Below are 12,443 nucleotides of genomic sequence, written 5' to 3'. Positions count from 1 at the left end.
AGCTTCCAGGGACTGCTAAAGCACTATGGGCGTGAGCTCGTTCATTCGACCCCGATTTATATGTCAGTATCATCAGCCGACCTGTGATGTTTGCCTCTTAGCGCGACAAATTCAGCCAACGACGAAAGATACCCCTCAGCTAGCCATTTCCCATACAGCTGTGACCTAGGATATGCTGAGCTAGTCTGCTTGTGGCTTAGTATCGATGCGGATTCGGCTCGGGATGTGCGATCGGTGTGAAACCACCATCCAGCCAGCCACGCGATGATCTTTTACAAGCCCTTCCAATCACCGGCTGGCGCACATAACAAATGATTCACTGCTGAACCCTAGAGAGAATCTCAAAGCAACGGGACATCGGGAGGATCGTGGACGTTACTGTTGCAAAGTATGATGACGGAGTTGACTCAGGATCGACACTTTCGGTCAGAAGAAGTGAAGCGTAGTTTTGTAAACGTGGTGTGTACTCGAAGACTACACTGATCGCTTTCATTGCTTGATCTTACAAGATTGTTACGTCAAACATCAGTCTTAGCAAACTATCTGCCTTGGTTGACATTTTGGTTGTAAGCTTCAATGGGAGAGCCGGCATCCATCTCATACCGTACCGACTCAAGCGTAGAATCATGCTCTTCTGACTGTCCTATCTCTAGGAGTTGGTTTGGGGGTGCTTCGTGGACATGAGTAGCTGCCGCCTCGTGAAGATCTAGATCTGGCGCTTCATGCCTGTCTATGCTACAATTGTGATGACCTCTTTCGGGCTCAAGTTGTTCATTCGCGCTAGTAGGTAGCTGGTGCGCCGCAATATCTCTCTTTTGACGACGGAAGATCAACCATCCAGCTGAAAGCCCGAGGACAATGGCTACGGGTATCCCTATGCCGAGGCTGAGCTTCGCTCCTAGCGGAAAGCCGTTGTTTGTGATCCATTCGGTGGGGAGGTTAGGTCCGTTTGTTTCAATGGTCGGCAAATCTGAGCTTGTTGATATTGCAATTCTCGTCGTGGACTGTGTCTTGTGTAATGTCGACACTGTTTCGTATAGTGTTGAGATCCACGTCGATTCTAGTGTTGACTCGAATGCTGAGTTTGAGGCTGCCGTCCTTGTTGCAGTTGATGCGCCGTTTGACGTTGTTGAAGGAGATATCGCCGAAGACGACGACAAGTCAGAATCGCTCCCTTCACCAGAATCCTCCTCGATAAAAAAGTATTGGCTGGCTGAGCTCTGAGTTCTTCCTTCAGTAATAGCGAGTGAGAATAAGTTCGAATCTGTAAGATTTCTGTCCGTGTCTACGACCCATTCAAATCCTGACACACCTGCCAAGTTCACTGATACCAAAAGTCAGCTGGTGTTCCATCTACCATCGAGCTGAGAAATGTATACCCCGCAGCGCTTCTGGATACACTAAGTTATGAAAGTCTTGTTGAACAAGTGATATCGACACATTCTCCAATGGGTCGCCTCCAGACCATAATACCATCATACTTTGACCTTTCTTGTATGTTCGAAAGTCGCTAAGGTTGTCGTCTGGATTGTAAGGTTGTGGACTGACGAATTCCAAACTGGCACTAATCGCACGTGCAAAGACCGTAGTGAGCAAAGCATGTGCGGCCGGACGAGCCATGGCAAAACGGGTTGGCCTCAGTATCAGAGTGAATGCACTCAAACATAATAACAACCGATGAACGATCGGCAAAGGAAAGGAAACATTTGACGAAATCATAAGCCAGAAGCTGGATAAGAAAGTGACTTTGGGTATGAGTAAATGTACTTGAGTCCTCGTACATGCTAGCTAATCCCACAGTGTAACAGATCATGAAGTGGTTATAGCGCATTCCCATGATGTGGCTTATGAAACGGAATTCCTTTGTACTTTTCGTGTCGCTGGCTGAAACCTCAGGATATACCTATTGCGGTCATGAACCCGGAAGTTGACTAGGTGGGAAAGATCGAATACATCTCACCCAGAGCTCGTACTTCTGCCACTGGCCTCTAGTATTGACCTTCCCTGCCCTCGAGATGATGGTGAGGCTTTTTGTAAGGTCCGCAATCAGTCCGCATTCTCTGTTAGGAAGAAGCATTCAAGTAAGAGCTGTTGGGTTGAAGCATCGCCAATCCAATGATTGAAATGGGAAGAGAAGCGCGTTCGGAGTGCGAGAGCCGACTCACTAAATACAGCCGGTGAATATTTTCCCGGAACTAGTCGTGATTCAGGGTTATCTTGTCGACCCTGGTTCATGGCGCCGTGCCACATCTAGGGAAGGGTGATGCGAACACCTAAGCGCCACCAACGGGGAATTAATAGAACGACTGCATCCGAAGTGAGTGAAACATGCAGGTACCGCCGTGTCGGAGATATTGCGGCGCTTCGCTATCGGTCTTATAAGGATCTCCCTTTACTGGAGAAAGGTAAGCAAACATCTTACATTGGTTCTCCGGATTCACTCTCTCCTTTTCTTTTCTCTAGTCCTTCATTTAAGCCTCTGCCATGCTATCGCGATCACTACAGCTACCCAAGGCGCCCAATTACTACCTGTTTATCGCGATATGTACAATAGTACTGGTCTACTATTTCCTTTTCGTCCAGGCTCGCTTCATCATCCGTGCGCCGGGAGCGCCCGCGATCGCGCAGCAGCCACAACCTGACAGCATCCCCAAACTTATTTGGTACAAGTTAGGCCCCAACGGTCTTTCTGAAGAGACACAAGCGTGGACCGACAGCTGCGTCAAGAGCAACCCCGACTATGAAGCACGCTTCTTAACGGAGGACAACGGCGATGATTACATCCGCAAGACGTTTGCAGAATCCCGCCCAGATATCGTCGACACCTACCTCGCATTACCCATACCCATTTACAAAGCCGACTTTCTGCGCTACGTCCTGCTTTGGAACGAAGGCGGGGTCTGGTCCGATCTGGACGTCTCGTGCGAAGAAGATGTGCGAATTGATGAGTGGGTACCGGAGATTTACAAGGACAAGGCTGCGCTCGTGGTAGGATGGGAGTTTGATCAGGGTTGGCCGGGCAAATATGAGCGGCAATTCGAAAGCTGGACTATAATGGCCAAACCGCGCTCGCCACACATGATGCAGGTCATCGAGGATATCCTCCAGACATTGCAGGAGAAGACCTCAGAATTTGCCGTCTCGATCAATAACATCACAATGGACATGATGGGCGACACGGTCGACTTCACCGGTCCGCGGCGTCTGACGCGCAGTGTGTATACGAGTTTGGGAAGTGTGCTTAATAGAACCGTCGACGCATACGACATGAAAGAGCTTGTACGACCAAGATTGGTTGGGGATGTTTTGGTGATGCCGGGGAGGTCGTTTGCGGCGTCTGCAAACACGTATCAGCCAGAGGAAGAGAAATTGCTGCCGCCGCAACTGGTGACACATCATTATGCGGGGACCTGGAAGAACGACGATGGGGGGGAGAAGGCCAAGGAGACACCATGATTGTGCTGGAAGAAATACGATGTGTTGTAGCCACGCACATGGTCGGAGAGCCAAATTTGGATGTTGCTGAGACATCCCGGACGGCCAGAGACGCCCCCATGTCGTTCATATCGCTAGGTTCTCAAACTGTACGCGTTGTCCCAATAACGCTGCTCCGACAAACATGCAATCTGCTTTGATTGCTGCCTTGATGCTGGCGTGATCCTGCAGTGCGCGGGGAAAGCGGCTAAAGAGTCGAGTAATCGGTTGAAAAACGAAGAGGCGTGATACAAGCGAAGGCAAGGAAGACGAGTCTACATGATGGAGATGTGTTTCCTATAGCTGAACGGAGGCCAAAAGCTCTTCAGTAGATTCGATGCTCATAGCACTCCAACGTGAGGTTGTGATTCGGGTATCAACAATGAGAAGTCCTTCCACTTCTCCAGTCTACCCACTGCCTTCTAAGGACAAGCTTGTATCAGCTAGGAATAATATGTCATATGCAATAACACTCTTCTGTGCATACGGGGTATCTCAGTACAACACTAGATTCTCGCTGAGCAGCCCTGCTTCTTGTGAGAGTGCTGAAAGTGTTAGTCGATCCAAAACTTAACACAACAAGACCTACGGAACGAGCGGCTTTCCTATTACTCCACGACAGATTTACCAGGCAGTTTGATGTCGACCGGTAATGTCGAGCGGCTAAATGTTCGCAACATGCGGTGGTGGAAGAACCATTTCCGGGAGTTAAGCGCGTATATCCGAAGAAACTTGGTATTCGGGCCTCTTGTGGACGCCTGACGCACACTGAACTCTCCCGATTCTCTGTAATGATTTCAATAAGAATCACCGTCATACGGGGATTATACAGGCGGACTTGGATACTGCGCCGCTGTATCGCTAGACCCAGAGCCCTTCCCATGATATGACTCCGCCTGAGACCGCGACGACAAAGTGAAGTAAGGATTATCAGGCATGAACATGCGCTTGTCCGGTACCACACTCGCCAAACTTGGCAATGTATACTGCACTTTACTTCCGTCGTCCACTCTTGGATACAACTGAACAGGTAAATCCGCGTCTTTGATTCTCTTCAACACATCCTCAGCCTCACCTCCCATCTTAACTCTGCGCATCAACTCGCGGCTATCACTATCCGAACTCGTCTTAATCAACTCGAAGAGCTCAGCGTATGCCTCGTTCTCAGCTTGTAGCACTTTGAACTTGCGCTTCAGAGCCTGGTATTGTGTCTCCGCCGATCGCGTGGCGTAATGGCAGGATGTGGAGCGCTTGGTGCATTCGACACATGCAGGCCTTTCGCCGTTGCATTTTATCTTCCGGGTTCGGCATTGATCGCACGCGGAGGGGACGCGATCACGGGGTTGGGTAGGGGGCGGCTCGTTGCGCGGACGAGCGGCTGCAGGACGGAGGGGTCTGAGAGGAGGAACCATGGCTGTCACTTCTTTGCAGGACAAAACAGAGAAGAAAAAAAAAACGGTGGGGTTCCAAGTTTTTTTATTACACGAAAGACGGCGAAAAGGGGAGAATTTAACGATGTAGATGGTTTCTTTTCTGGGTTCCGGAGATAATCAGGTGCACATGGATGATTTGGGATGGAGGTTCTAGAATATCGATGCTAAGAAGCCCGGTTCTCGAAGATGTCGATATTCATTGCAACACGACCCACTGGCGCGCCAATCGGAGGCACACACGCAACTCCTCTTTTGCTGCGCGCATGCTGAACATGACCGTGTTGTCCTCGCGTGCCGTAACTCCCGTCGTGGTTTCTGGCATTGCTCACACGTTGTGGATTTCTTTTGCAGCGCTCACATCTGTAATGGCAGGCGGCACAAGATGGGATCAGGTCCCGACGAATGGGACGCGAATCCCACACGACGAACGGACTCTGATGGTGTGTCGCATGACAGATCGCTGTTCTACATTTTGCTATAGGAGCGGACCAATTGCGTTTTCTTGAGCATGGCATTGACTCCGGTTAGCCGCATCGGACTTTTCGCCACTGAATTTACATGGGCAGAAGATACATCTGCCTCAACTATGGAAACGGCAGGGGCCGTTTCCGCAATTTCGAGATCTTATTCTGTTCGGTAGCACGAACCTGGCTTCCTCGGGCTACGTGCTCCTGGCCTTCCGCATCTCAACATTTGGATGGGGTGTGCGTTGGTGGCGTGATGGGTGTATGTCAGACAGATTCTTCATCAGATATGCTACCAACGAGGAAATTGGCTGCATTAGCATAGCCACCCACATACACTTCAATGGGTTGTAGTGGGTACGCGTACGGTGTAGACGGGGTGTGTGCGGCAAACAGTGGGATGGTCCAGCAACAAAGCATATGCGCACACGCGCTCTAGATGGAAGTTGGTAAGCCTGTAGACGCACGCTGCACAGCACCTATTGGCTGGGATTTTGTTCCGCAGACCCCGATTCACATGTTCATGGCACACTCTGATATCACCAACATTAATCATTGATGCCGCAGTCTCTCTTTACATGTCATATTTGAGAGACTCGACGGTCGCAATTACCAACCATGGTCTCGCTATTTCTCGATACTAGTAGCACGATAGGTCGGTTGAGCAGCCGAAGATGAAGTGGAGATATCTGGACGTTGCACTGTATTCCACTTGTAGCGTGCGTTTAGACCGAACACGACTCTATTCGGGCCGTACATCTAGGTATGCTGATCGGCCAAAAAGGCCGCTCAGTCGCAGCAAATCACATAGTACAGTGAAAAAGTCCTTAGCAGACCGCTACCACGCATCTTTTAGATCGAAGTCGTCATGATTCGGAGATTGACCGTTCGACGTCTCTTTGTTGCAAGTCATTTGTTCGGTGCTTGAACTTGCGTCCTTATGACTGTCGAGGCTCCATCATCTCCATGACACGCTAAGAACCTCCTGTTCGTCCGACCGTATACAGTTATTGCGTTAACGCGCAGCGCCGACAGGACATGTTCTGGTACCCTCACACACCACTCAGACATTTTGGGGTAATTGTTCACAAACTTGCCAACCGACCGCTCCCCATCGGAGCCCATCCCGAAACCTCGTCCAAATGTCCACATGACAAGAACGAACTGAGAACGAAACTAGAAGAAAAATTTTCGTCTCTCCGTCGATTGAGAATGCTTGGTTCTTGGTACACATGCTGCAGCGAGACCGGATGTTTTAGCTTTCTAAAACTATGTCGAATTTTCCGAGGTAATGCAGTGATATCCACAAATGTACCATGGAAGTTCACTTGGAATACGCATTGAAAACCCTATCCAGGTACCCACCGTGTCTTGAGCAAAACAAATATAGACCCCGTTCATCCTACACACATCTACCACAACACTTTAGTGCCCTACCCCTAATTACTCCATTTTGAAAGCCAACCTTGTCTCTTCTTTCCACTGCCTGGCAAACCCTTCTAGCACTGCATGTCTCTCCCGTGCCATCTCTCTCCCCTTTCCCGTCTTCATCATCCCCGCCAACTTGAACAATTTCTCCTCAAAATGGCTCACCGCCCTCTCCATAGGTTGATCGGGCATCTTGGCCGCTCCAAATGAAAAACACCGGCCTATGCCCACTGCGCCGATAGCATCGATTCGATCTGCATCCTGTACGATGCCTAGCTCAGGATGTACCTTGAGTACCTCGTTGACGGCATCAGGGTCGCGGACTTCATGCGTGTACGAGACGTGCTTTGCAATCGTCTGAACCTTGTCGGCCAGCTGGGGGTTTGCGCCGTGGGCTAAAAGGGTGTCTCTTATCTGGTTCTCGATATCTTCACCAGGCTGTGCGTATTTGTGGTCGCCTACATCGTGCAGAAGGACGGCTAGGTAGAGGGCTGTTGTGTCATACTCGACGGAGGGGTTGCTAACGCGTTCATACGTTTGAATGTAATGGGCGTTGGAAAGGACGCGCAGGATGTGGTTGTAGTCGTGGGAGTTGTCGTACTTTGACATATAGTTGTAGACAAAAGCGTTGATTGAGGCGAAGAGTGGTTTATCGCTTTCTCTGAGGGGAAGTTGTGGCACGGGAAGACGGTCTGATGTCTTGTTCTCCATGCTGCAAGCTCTGCCAAACACGTATTGGAGATAATGAAGATGATGGTCGGGAGAGGAAGTGTGAATTGAGAAGATGTCAGTAACAGTATTGATTTCGTGACACTCCAAGGAAGAGTGTTTGTGTACTTGAGAAAAGATTGTACGTGGACTTGTAACGCGTTTTTCTGCGTACGCGGAGTCACATGTCTAACGCCCTTCCTTTTAGGACCAGGTAGCGCCCTTTTCCACGCCATCAAAGGCTATAGACACGTCTCGCAACACTAGCATACTACAATTGAAGGCAGACGTTGTCAGGAAAACATGGCGTGCGTCAGGTGCTACGAGTAGGTGGAAAAGGGGAGCAGCGTGCTCGTTGGGAGTGGAGAGCAACATCCGGGGTAGCTGAGCCGCACCTGCCTCGGTACTCAGTAGCGCACGCGATAATGGATCCATGACTTCACCCTCGTCCATCACTCCTATCTACACGTGCATACCTCGGCATCCACCACATCGACGTCGCGCAATCGCTCCATCTCGGCGCGGTTTGCTGAGTGCGACTGCAAGACATGTACAGGCAAGCGACGCAGAAGACGGGCGAGGTGCTGTCCATGCCGTCGCAGTGGCTGGGCATGTACTCGGACTTCATCACCAAGAACAGCAGCGCCGTAACGCAGATAGAATCAGCGCTGCGGTCACTGACATACATTATCCCCGGTACAGTAACTCCACGTGCACATGGATGCATCTTGCTAATCATGAATAGGCCGCTTCCGAGAGTCTGAAATCGCATCCGAATCTTGTAGGTTGCGCCCGGCCGTCGCGCGTCCGTCACGACGACTAACAAAGCCACAGTACACAGCGGCGTCCAAGTGCTCTCCCTATATCATGACTCGCTCCTCTCAAAAGCCATGGCACAAATGCCCGGAACGCGACGGCAGCCCCTCACCCCGCATCATCGCTATACCAAGTTCTGGACGCAGAACTCGCCCACGTACAAGCGCATCGCGCTGGTGCTCCAGATGATTCAATATACAGAGCTGCTATGGGAGATGGCGGCGAAGCGGAAGGGCGAGAAGGTGCGATGGCGCGTGGTGGTATTGTTGGAGATTGTCAAAGCAGTATGCAGGTTGCTGCTGCTTCGATTGACCAACTCGCGGCCACTCCTGTCGCCGCCACTCCCACAACGAGAGATTGACCCAAGCTCACTCGAAGAGTCGTCGGCATCGGCAGACGGCATGGACACACCACCGAGCGAGCGTTCGGTCGAGGCAGAGAACTGGGCCATGCCTAGGACTGGCCTGTCCATGCCGAGCCTACCAGACTCGTCGGATATCTCAAGCTACCTTCTCTCCAAGGTACTGACTGCAGACGACATCAAACCCCCAAAGGCACTGCTCCATCGAGTCAGCGGGAAGGGCGAGCTGGCCGAAGCACTGTACATTCTCCGACCGGTTGTCTACGCGCTGGCGATGCAACACTTCAGCGGCGACAGAAAGAGCTGGAGGCCGTGGTTGATCGGTGTCAGCATGGAGTACGGCGCCAGACAACTCGCCAAGAAAGACTTCCAGGAGCGACTAGCCGGAGGTCTGAGGGGCTTGACTGGACTGGAGAAGGAAGAGTTGCGCAAGCGGGGCTGGTCCCTGGGATGGTGGGCAATGCGCGGTGCTTTCTACGAGAACATTACCAAGTAAGTCTGGTGCCTATCTGCTTTAGATTGGCGACTAACAACGGATAGGGCTTGGATCCACAGCATCACTGGAAAGTTGAAGGGCAAGCCTCTGCTCGATATGGTTGGCGGTGTTATTGAGGACTATGAATTCCTGTGGGATCAATACTACTTCCCGACAGCCACACTATGATACTATCCTAATCACGCAATTTCTGGACTGATGCGATAATGTTTGATCTCGACTATGGGATGATCTAAGATCGCTGGATTGATCGGGGAGTTGGGTTCTGTCATTTACATTGAGCATTTTGTGTACATTATCCTTTCTTCAGATACCAAATATTCGACTTCTTTCCTCACACGCGGAGTTCTGAATGACATGTGTCATGTACCGTAGTCAGACGCGCTGAACAAACGAGAGTCCATCCATGCCGCTCACTGACGCACTGCTGAATGACTAGCGCGGAGCTCTGACCCACTATCACCATAGCAGTTCCGAAGCTTTTGGACACCGCAGAGCCGCATCAACAACCACGACCACGGCCCTTCCCCAACAAACTCGACCAACGTCGCCGTCACCCTCTCAACACCTCTTTCCCGGCGATACCGAGTCCACATCACCAACATGCCCGCCACAACAGCCGAGACGCTGTCGCTCGTGACCCGCAACGTCTCCGTCGCGCCGCTCGTCCTCCTCTCCGCAGCAGACCACTACGGCCGCCAAGCAAAAGGAACAAAGAGGAGAGTAGTCGGTGTTCTTCTCGGACAAAACGACGGCAAGAACGTGCGAGTATCCAACAGCTTTGCGGGTATGTAGTCCCTCCGCCCCTCCATTGTCCAGTTTGCCGCCTGGACAGCCACCTTTGGCGAGCTGACTGACACACGCACAGTACCATTCGAGGAAGATGAAAAGGACCCGTCGGTATGGTTTCTAGATCACAACTATGTCGAGTCGATGAACGACATGTTCAAGAAGGTCAACGCGCGGGAGAAGCTCATCGGCTGGTATCACACAGGGCCTAAGCTGCGGGCATCAGATCTAGAGGTCAACGAGCTGTTCAAGCGGTACACGCCGAATCCGCTACTCGTCATCATCGACGTACAGCCAAAGGAGGTCGGTGTACCGACGGATGCATACTTTGCGGTGGAGGAGATCAAGGATGTAAGTCAACATTGCAACATCCACCATGTTGCTTCCCAGGGTGAATGCTAACACGGTTACCCAGGACGGCACAACCACCTCCAAGACCTTTGTCCACACGCCCTCAATAATCGAAGCCGAAGAGGCCGAGGAGATTGGAGTCGAACATCTCCTCCGTGATATCCGCGACGTCGCCGTCGGCACCCTCTCCACACGCATAACCTCACAACTCCAATCCCTCCAAGGCCTCCACCTACGGTTACGAGACATTGGCCAATACCTCCAAAAAGTCCTCGACGAAGACCTCCCCGTCAACCACGCCATCCTCGGCAACCTCCAAGACGTCTTCAACCTACTCCCCAACCTCTCTACACCCAAGCCGACGCCCATTGGTGGTACTGCGGCAACAAACGGTGCAGATGGCGGTGACAATGGCGAGCTTGCGCGCGCAATGAGTGTCAAGACGAACGACCAGCTCATGACGATTTACCTGTCTAGTCTGATTAGGGCGATTACTGCGTTCCATGACTTGATTGAGAATAAGATACAGAACAAGCAGCAGGCAGAGGACAAGGAGAAGATTAAGGAGGAGGGCAAAGAGGGTGAGAAGAAGGAGGGCGGTGGCGACAAGACGACAAATGGTGAGGTCAAGGAGGGGGATAAGAGTAAAGAGAAGAAGGATGAGTCGAAGAAATAAAGCGCTAGGTAGGTGGATGATGATGATGACGCGGGAGAGCTGGAGAGCTGGAGAGCCGAGGATAGTTTGTGCCTCATGATGCCGTTTGGCGCATAGGTTATGTGTATTATATACAGACCCCCAGACTCTTGGAGCCCGCCCCCACGTTAGAATACCCATGGTTTGAAGCAGACTTGTTTCTGCTTGACCTGGGTTTCCCCGTGTTATGTTACGACATAATAGCATGATGGAAATGATATGACTCAAGAAAGCATGATATGAGCTCGATCCTTCTCTTGATCTTTTTTTTCCTTCCTCTTCTTCTTTCTCTTGCCGTTTATTCTAAGCTGTTGATGCAACCTGGCTGTTCGGGATATCGAGTTGTGAACGGCATGTCCCGTCTTCTTTTTACGCTTGTGGTGTAGTGCATTTACCGAGGGTATTAACAGTCTGTGTGTGTGTGTGTGTGTGTGTGTGTGTGTGTACGACCGTCCCTCAGATGGCAACAACAAACCATGGTTTATACTATTTTCAAGCCAGAATACCAATCAATCAATCACCCCAACCAGCAGCCCATCCCGCCGCCTCCTCAACGCTAACCTCTCTGTCCTCTACAAACCCCCCAAACAACCCCTTGCATCTTTCCACAAACACGCATGCGAGGAGGTGTTTACACACGGGCGGCATCGTTTCTTTCCCGACGAGACTAATTCCCCCGAATATCCACTTGTTATCCGCATTGTCATCATCACTGTTGTTGCTATCCTTACTATTATCCAATTCCTGGTGTGTTGTTGGATTGTTGTGTAATGGGGTGTGGACTGCTGCTGCTGTTTCTTCATTCTCAGCATGCCTCGTCGTAACAGTAGTAGCAGGGAAAGCGGAAAAGGCGAATGCGGGACAAGAGCAGTTCCAGGCGCGGAGGCGGACTTGGTAGTATGTTGTTGTGTCGTAGGATGTGGCGAAGCGTGAGGAGCGTTGTTGTTGCGCGGAGCGGACGTAGTATATCGTGTTATTGTTGTTGTTGTTCAAGTCATTTGTCTTGTCTTTGTCCGTCATCTCTACCGTTGTGTCTTGCATCATGTGCACATCTTGCTGTTGGTCTCCCGCATCAACGACCGTCTTCAGCTCGGCCATTTGCTCCTCATTGCGGATATGGAAACGTGTTACAAGACGCCGATCTAACAAATCCAAGGCTGGTACGAACTCCGTCGGGAAAACTACTTGGAAGCTCAGTAAATGTTTCCTCGTCGCGTCGGATAAGTTGTTCAGCGGGTTGATATTGGTTTTGGCATGATCGTTGGTAGCGGCGCCTTGGTCACTTGGTAGTGTTGATAGCGAGTCAAAGAGTCGAGTTATGAAAGTACGGCTTGTGGGTAAGACTGGCGATGGTGAAGCCATTGTGTGTGCATGGCTGTATGTTGATGCTGGTTCGTGGTGAATGACGTATGTGGGGCAGTCGCGACGG

General features: G+C 51.0%; 7 protein-coding genes across 7 annotated transcripts; 3 read left to right on the top strand and 4 right to left on the bottom strand.

The window, feature by feature from the left end:
• Window positions 1-539: 539 nt before the first annotated feature.
• Window positions 540-1,620, bottom strand: GT037_002611 (uncharacterized protein; the record flags this gene model as incomplete). The annotated part of the gene is made up of 2 exons (XM_038927658.1): window positions 540-1,324; window positions 1,380-1,620. 2 exons carry the CDS (start codon window positions 1,618-1,620, stop codon window positions 540-542), a joined length of 1,026 nt encoding a protein of 341 aa, XP_038788936.1.
• Window positions 1,621-2,484: 864 nt separating this feature from the next.
• GT037_002610 (glycosyltransferase family 32 protein) lies at window positions 2,485-3,456 on the top strand (the record flags this gene model as incomplete). Its single annotated transcript, XM_038927657.1, has 1 exon — window positions 2,485-3,456. The coding sequence occupies one exon, from the start codon at window positions 2,485-2,487 to the stop codon at window positions 3,454-3,456; it is 972 nt and encodes a 323-aa protein (XP_038788935.1).
• Window positions 3,457-4,298: 842 nt separating this feature from the next.
• On the bottom strand, window positions 4,299-4,886 carry GT037_002609 (uncharacterized protein; the record flags this gene model as incomplete). The annotated part of the gene is made up of 1 exon (XM_038927656.1): window positions 4,299-4,886. The coding sequence occupies one exon, from the start codon at window positions 4,884-4,886 to the stop codon at window positions 4,299-4,301; it is 588 nt and encodes a 195-aa protein (XP_038788934.1).
• A 1,928-nt stretch (window positions 4,887-6,814) lies between these two features.
• Window positions 6,815-7,510, bottom strand: GT037_002608 (uncharacterized protein; the record flags this gene model as incomplete). Its single annotated transcript, XM_038927655.1, has 1 exon — window positions 6,815-7,510. The coding sequence occupies one exon, from the start codon at window positions 7,508-7,510 to the stop codon at window positions 6,815-6,817; it is 696 nt and encodes a 231-aa protein (XP_038788933.1).
• Window positions 7,511-8,055: 545 nt separating this feature from the next.
• GT037_002607 (uncharacterized protein) lies at window positions 8,056-9,348 on the top strand (the record flags this gene model as incomplete). Its single annotated transcript, XM_038927654.1, has 4 exons — window positions 8,056-8,203; window positions 8,253-8,288; window positions 8,342-9,176; window positions 9,225-9,348. 4 exons carry the CDS (start codon window positions 8,056-8,058, stop codon window positions 9,346-9,348), a joined length of 1,143 nt encoding a protein of 380 aa, XP_038788932.1.
• Window positions 9,349-9,783: 435 nt separating this feature from the next.
• GT037_002606 (uncharacterized protein) lies at window positions 9,784-10,996 on the top strand (the record flags this gene model as incomplete). Its single annotated transcript, XM_038927653.1, has 3 exons — window positions 9,784-9,967; window positions 10,049-10,320; window positions 10,385-10,996. The coding sequence occupies 3 exons, from the start codon at window positions 9,784-9,786 to the stop codon at window positions 10,994-10,996; spliced, it is 1,068 nt and encodes a 355-aa protein (XP_038788931.1).
• Window positions 10,997-11,527: 531 nt separating this feature from the next.
• GT037_002605 (uncharacterized protein) lies at window positions 11,528-12,376 on the bottom strand (the record flags this gene model as incomplete). Its single annotated transcript, XM_038927652.1, has 1 exon — window positions 11,528-12,376. The coding sequence occupies one exon, from the start codon at window positions 12,374-12,376 to the stop codon at window positions 11,528-11,530; it is 849 nt and encodes a 282-aa protein (XP_038788930.1).
• Between the last annotated feature and the right edge of the window lie 67 nt (window positions 12,377-12,443).

Source organism: Alternaria burnsii, assembly GCF_013036055.1.
Source record: "Alternaria burnsii strain CBS107.38 chromosome Unknown 746, whole genome shotgun sequence".
NCBI lineage: Eukaryota > Fungi > Ascomycota > Dothideomycetes > Pleosporales > Pleosporaceae > Alternaria > Alternaria burnsii.
The sequence above is the reverse complement of the archived record's forward strand: the minus strand, read 5'-3'. Positions and strand labels throughout refer to the sequence as shown.